General features: G+C 39.1%; 1 protein-coding gene across 3 annotated transcripts in view; it reads right to left on the bottom strand.

Annotated features, from left to right (window-relative positions):
- The window catches only part of LOC122063505 (structural maintenance of chromosomes protein 5), a 58,789-nt gene that overhangs the window by 29,582 nt on the left and 22,439 nt on the right, over positions 1 to 6,768 (bottom strand). For 2 of the 3 annotated variants that reach the window (XR_006135360.1, XM_042627201.1), the window contains exons 8-9: positions 4,371 to 4,482; positions 4,076 to 4,231 (exon numbers count right to left, since the gene is read on the bottom strand). Coding sequence is in view for 2 of the 3 variants with exons in the window: in XM_042627201.1 (XP_042483135.1) it covers positions 4,076 to 4,231; positions 4,371 to 4,482 (268 nt within the window). In the remaining variant the exon portion in view is untranslated. The remainder of the gene's footprint in view (positions 1 to 4,075; positions 4,232 to 4,370; positions 4,483 to 6,768) is intronic. The other variant, XM_042627202.1, reaches the window with a different exon arrangement.

The raw sequence follows: 6,768 nt of genomic DNA on the forward strand, positions 1-6,768 counted from the left end.
ATAGCATTTGTACCCCTTCTAAGTTCTAAGTGGCAAAGTACCTCAGGAAAATGCACTTGACGCTTCGACAATCAAATTTCCCATGTGTATGGTGATTGCGGTATAGCAGACACAACCAAATACCTTGGGAGGCACGACAAAATCAGAGTTGCGTTAAAGAACAGTGAGAGGAGATCAGAGTTGTAACACTCAAGAGGGCATCCGATTAATCAAAGTGTGCAATAGTGAGAACAGTGTCACTCCAATCTTGAGGAGGAATGTGCGTCTAAAACATCAAGAAGCAAGCATCCAAAATATGACGATTCTTCCGCTCTCCACACCATTCTGAACAGGTGTGGCAAAACAACTAGTATGGTTTAGAATTCCCTTAGTTCCAAGGTAATCTTGAAAGGCACCATCAATGTACTCCCTACCATTGTTACTATAAAGAACCCTAACGGTGGCCTGAAATTGGGTTTGAACCTTATTATGAAAAAGCTTAAAGCACTGAAAGGCTTCACTCTTATGGTGCATCAAATATGTCCAAGTGGTGCAAGAAGCCGAGAACAATAGTCAATGAAAGTAATAAACCACTTATACCCAGTAATAGAAACATAACGAGATGGACCTCAAATATCAAAATGTATTAAAGCAAAAAGAACATCACTTCTATTATTCAAACTGGGATAAATACAACGAGTCTGTTTAGCCAACACACAAGTTTAGCAAAAAAAAAATATTGGCATTACATTTTTCAAATAAAGCTGGAAAAATCTAGCTAAGGTTCCTAATGGAGGGTGACCCAATTGACAATGCCAAGAAAGTAACTCAGAAAGTGTTGATACAGAGTCTGCCTGAAGAGCTGAAGAACTGGGAACCGAAATAAGACCAGCCTCAAGCAGATACAACCATGGTTCAAGATCTCGGCAAGATCTTGCTATTAACTCATTTTTTGTCTTGGCGAGATGAGATCACTGGTGATATATAAAATGTACAATATCTTGGTCGAGATCTCGGTAAATATCTCAATCTTGACTCAACTCAAGACCAAGTCACATGGAGCATATACATAATTTCAACCTTCATCTTGATCTAACTCGACATCTCTCGCCTATCTCACTCGGTTGTAAAAATAAAGTAAGCTTTTAATGGTTTTTCTTGCCAAATCTCTCCTCTACAATGTAGATTAACAAATTCAACCCTTGGAGATTAGAGATTATCACTTAATCAACCTTTGGAGATCCTTTTCTTCCCAAGAATAGTTTTAGGAAAAAACAACTTCTCAAAATCATTTTTTTCATAGAAACATGATCAATAGTTGTTTGTTTTCATTGTGGAATAGTCTAAGGTGAAATGTCCGAAGACTACCTATATAGGATCCGAAGTCAAACTACCATTTTGGGTTTGAGGTCTCCACTGCATTTAGAATGCCTAAAATAAGGGTATATGACAAGTTTCAAGGGCTAAAAAAGCCCATATGGCCACCGAGATTACAGGGGGAAAAAATACCAGATCTCAGCGAGATCTCGGTATTTTGGCCCAGCGAAATCTAAGGCCAAGATCTTAAAACTTGGATACAATGCACCTTGCATTCTACCACAGCCTGTCACCAGATCCAGAAACACACAATAGGAAGGATAAAAGGTGACTTTTCAATTAAGATTAGATGTTAAATGACTAATGGACATAAGATTGGTTGAAAAATTAGGAACATGTAATACAGAGGATAGAAACAAATTGGGAAAACACTGAACTGAACCTTTCCCAAAAATGGGAGAAAGATTGCCATCAGCAGCCCGTACCTTGTCTCTACCATAACAAGGAGAATATTCAAGAGATAAATTGGAAGAACCGGTCATGTCATCAATGGCGCCTAAATCTATAATCAATGGAGAAGAACTCATTGAAACACTAAGACCACAGAAGGAGATACCTGAACCAGCAACATAGGAATCAGAAACAACCATGGTAGAGGTAGAGCTCCCAGAAGCTTTGGAAGGCTCCAATTTGGTCATGATTTGCCGCATGAGAGAAGAGATCTCATAACGGGGCATTGAAAAATTAGGTGCACTATCAGATGTATCAGTGGTATTTGCCTATCTCTAGTTACCACTACCACGACCCCATCCACGACCACGTCTAGAATTAACAAGGTGGCCATGTAATTTCCAACAGAATTCCTTGCTATGGCGCTCCTTCCCACAATACTCACACTTAATAGGATCCTTGTTAGAAGAAGAATGATCACCTGTATGAGGAAGACCTCCATGGGAGGAGCCAGAACCAGAGCCCATACCTGCAAACCTGCAATAAGGGCTGACCGATCCTGGGAGGGCTGTAAAATCACTGTACGACGGCTATCTTCTGACTGAACCAGGGCATAAGCTTGCTCCAGAGATGGAAAGGGGGCTTTGTTGAGAACATTGGCACAAATCTAATATAGTTCGATATTGAGACCAGCCAAAAAATCATACTAGGATTCTGTCTTCTCTTCTCTTGAAGTTTGTAACATCTGTAGTAGTTGTAGGGTGATACTCCTCATAAAAATCCAGTCCGTGCCACAGAGTCCACAACTCAAAATAATACTGGGATAAAGTCAGGTTCTGCTGCTTGATATCATGAATCTTTTTGCGCACTTCATATACCCGAGCATCATTGTCGACCTGAGAATATGTTTTTTTAGCAACCGTCCAGATCTTGGCAGCAGTGTCTAACAAAAGATACCCCTAGCAATATTGGGGCTCATAGAATTAATGAGAAAAGCCATCACCAGAGAATTTACAGAACTCCTGTCTTCTGAGACAGACCAGCAGCAACAGGCTTCTCAAATTCCCCTGTCAGATAGATTGAGTAGCCACGGGAATCTATTGCAAGGAAGCAGGAATGAGACCACATCAGATAATTACTTCCATCTAACTTGATGAAGCATGCAGCAAAGGTGGGAAAGTCTCCATGAGAACCATGGTTTCCAGTCTCCACAGGAGTAGATATGGTAAAGTCCTCAGACATGGCTGTTGGTCAATTGTGGAACCAAAAAATCAACCAAAATTTGTCAAAGCATTCAAAGATCTCAAATCTGAAACCTAGGAAGGTTTCTTAAGCCATAATAATCACTAGAAAAGAGGGAAAAAACCCTCAGTGGGATAAAGGAATCACCACCGAGGGTGATTCACGAAAAGGAGGGGAGTCGAGTGTGAGGGACTCGATCTAGAAGAAGGAAGGTGAGAAAGAGAAGAGAGGGTAGAACGAGAGGGAGAAAAACGAGAGAGAGGAGCGACTCGAGTCACAAAAGAGAGACGAGATCGAGTTGCAAGAGAAAGACAAGATCGAGTCGCAGAAAGGAGAAAAACCAAGAGAAGAGAAGGCGCTAGGTGGTGGGGTTCGATGGAGCTATGGTGGATGCAGCGGCAGCGACCCTATGGCTCAAATCCCAATGTGGATCTCTACTCTGACACCATGATGGAATTTGGGAGAATGAGACTTGTGTCACATCAACACTGGTCCCTCCCTATTTATAACAATAAGGATACGAGTACAAAGATAATATGCCCCTATAGACAATTCTACCCTTATACCCTATATTACAACAAATCTCAACGATGTTGCAAGAACAAATTTCAAATGTATCAAGTACATTGCCAATATCTCATAACAAGGGAATGTGCCTGACACATGATGTGTGAGCCTTGGGCCTCAGGTGTCAGGCCTCAAGGCATTCTCCTTGTTATTTGTCTCAAGGTGCAATTCAAGGTGCAAACCTCGCATGCCTCCTAAACCACTTTGTAAAGAGAAAAAGGATATCACAAAAACATGACTACAACAACTGCAGCATCACCAGCATTGGGTAATAAAAGATGATGCTGGATAGAATCAATGTTTCTGCAGTTTCCAAAAAATGACAGATTCTTTCTGAAAAAAATTGATGAACATCCAAATTCCAATATTATATAGCTCAATTGATCTGCAGAAATCACAAACTATGTAAAGTTTCTACTTCACCCAGTCAATTAGTCTCATGTTATCCAAGACCTATATTGATATCCATTAGAAGACAGAAGTTCCAAATGAAACTCTATAGTGATGCCTCAAAACATACAATTTTATCTTTACGATCATCATGTGTAGGCATGTTTGCAAGTTCTAACTCATCAGCATCTAGACCTTCCTTCTCTTTTAAAATTGTTCCTTGACGAGATTCGTCTTCTCTCCTCAACTCTCCCATACGATTATATTTTCCTCTTACTTGAACCCCCTATAAAACAAACAAAACCATAGAAATATAAATTTGCAAAGCACACCAATCTGATCAAACAAAGGATTTTTCAGGAGCTGCAGCAACAAATAGCAAATTTTGAAAAGAACTAAAAAGGAAAGTGGTTTGTCAGACATACCAAACTGCTTTCTTCATCGAGGACCTTCTTACGATTCTCAATATTGGTATTAAGCAGATTTCTTTCATTCTTACAGTTGCCATCCTGTTTTAATTTCCTTCGCTTTTGTTCCCTACAAGAACGAAGTAATCAGTGGCAATCCTTGATATCAAGAATAGCAATAAATGAAACCATACAACTAATATGCATCAGAAAAATACTCATGTAGAACTAGGGCAAGAGCATCCCAAGTAGTTTCGCTATAAGCATCCATATAACTTAGAAAAAAGATTCCTAAATCAACTTCAATAATATTCCACACCTAGCAACAACAGAACCAGAACAGAAAAGCAGGTAACGCCCCAGTCCTATAATACAAATAAGCAGAAATAATATAAAAATATGAATCTATGTCACATGAATGCATATCCATGTGCTGGAGTCCTAAAGGGACAAGCGGTATCAGACTCAACAAACCCTAACACACAAGATTTGAGGGCTCAGAGGGTATGTAATTTTTCTTTTAGCATTTTAAATAAATTATGGTGAAAGGGTTTCTTGCATGCACATCAGTGCAAGGGTCATTGGGCGATTCCAACTCTTGGATATTTAAGAAATGATCCAGTTTGTCCAACTGTCAAATTTTAGCCTCAAAAGCAATCATATTCCCCAGCATGCGTGTCCACACGCCTCGCTGGTCCTGAGTTTCTCAATCCCTTATTATTCTACTCGACAAACTCTTTCTAGGTTGAAACTTGTCATATGAGCAGGGGACATTAGGGTCTACATCTTAACAAAATTTCAGCACCACCCAACCTGCCACATGGCAGATATTATGCGCCCACCAGGAAAACCCAGCCTTTTATATTGACTGAATTTTATTGAAAAAAGGGCAAAAAAGGCTAGAGGACAACAACAACAGCACGCCAACCCCAAAACAGGTTTGGCTAACTCAAAGAGGACTTCATAACATGAAAAGAAGCCACATAAAAAGCACCCATATCACGGCGGTCTATTATTTTTATATTTTAAAAGTGGGGAACTGTTGTCTGCCTGAAAGCATGGCATATGACAGCACTTCCATGTGTCTATCTCTCTCCTCCCCCTCTATGTGATGACATCTATGCCCCCTATTGGGAGAAGAGAGAGATAAAGACAAGGAGTTCTGGTGTAGGCCACGCTCCCAAACAGAGAGCAAACAGAGAGCAGTATCCCTGCAAAAATAATTCTACAAGCTCTACTAGCGAGCAGTGGTATAGAATACAACAGGAAAAACTAGCCTACTATTATAAGGCAACATTGCACTCAATGTCAACGTATAGTAGTAGGCTAGTATTTTTATAAGTCCAAACATATAAAGGTGGCATGCAGTGCAATAAGGCAACAGTCGCCTAGGACCCAGGCAATCCTATTTTTATTGGATTCAAAATTTCAAATAGGGGTGTTTCTTTGGACTTATAAAATACAACAGGAAAAACTGCATGTCGCCTTATATTCGCCAAATTTGGATTGAAACCAACACTAGAGTGGCTCTACTAATTGTCAAAAGATGATCACTGTCCGATGGCTGGATTAAAAGTATTTAGAAAAGTAAAAACTCAGGAATCAAGAAATTACAAAGAATGGATGACCAGATTTAGGAGAAATCAAATTAAACTAGATCAGATCGATGGATGGGGCTGAAACTCAAACTCAGTTCAGTAAACATATAGGAGAATAGTGGCTGAAATTTAGAAATTGATCCAATGATTGGGTCTGAAGTTACAAATCAATCCTTGTAATGTTTGGAGAAGGGAATTTTAGTCAAACCACAAATCAGATTAATAATCAAAAAACCAGAATCATTTTATCCAATCAAAACTGATATGAGGGATTAGATCTCAGCAATAGTAACCAAACAAGATAACAAATCGATTCTTTAATCATAATAATTGCAGAAATTCAAAATCTAGAAAGAAAGGGAAAATTGGATGAGGATATTTTCAAATCTGACCATCAGAATGGTCTCAGATTTGAATCAAGTCCGAGGCAGATGAATGTCTGTTCAAAATTTCAGATCGATCGGATGACTGAATTGCTTAATCTTGAAAAAACACCCTATATCCAACCTTCTAGAAATTGAAATCTTAACTAAAGAACTTGAAGAATTACACTTGTTAATGGCAGAAATCAGTTTTGAAACTCACTTGCAATAAGGCTGTAATGGCGCTTAAATTATGGAATTCCTACAAGTTTGAAGAAGCTCTACAATCTCTTTATCTCAACTTAAGACAACATGTATCATTCTTTTCCTCTAACTCTCTCTCTCTTTTCCTTCTCCTTCTTCTCTAGGAGAACACCCACTTTCCATTCTTGTCTCTACCACTACAGTTTCCTAATTATGTCTCTACTTTCTTTTTTTTTTCTTTTTTTTTATTTA

The sequence above is a fragment of the Macadamia integrifolia genome, unplaced genomic scaffold (assembly GCF_013358625.1).
Source record: "Macadamia integrifolia cultivar HAES 741 unplaced genomic scaffold, SCU_Mint_v3 scaffold1342, whole genome shotgun sequence".
Classification (NCBI taxonomy): domain Eukaryota; kingdom Viridiplantae; phylum Streptophyta; class Magnoliopsida; order Proteales; family Proteaceae; genus Macadamia; species Macadamia integrifolia.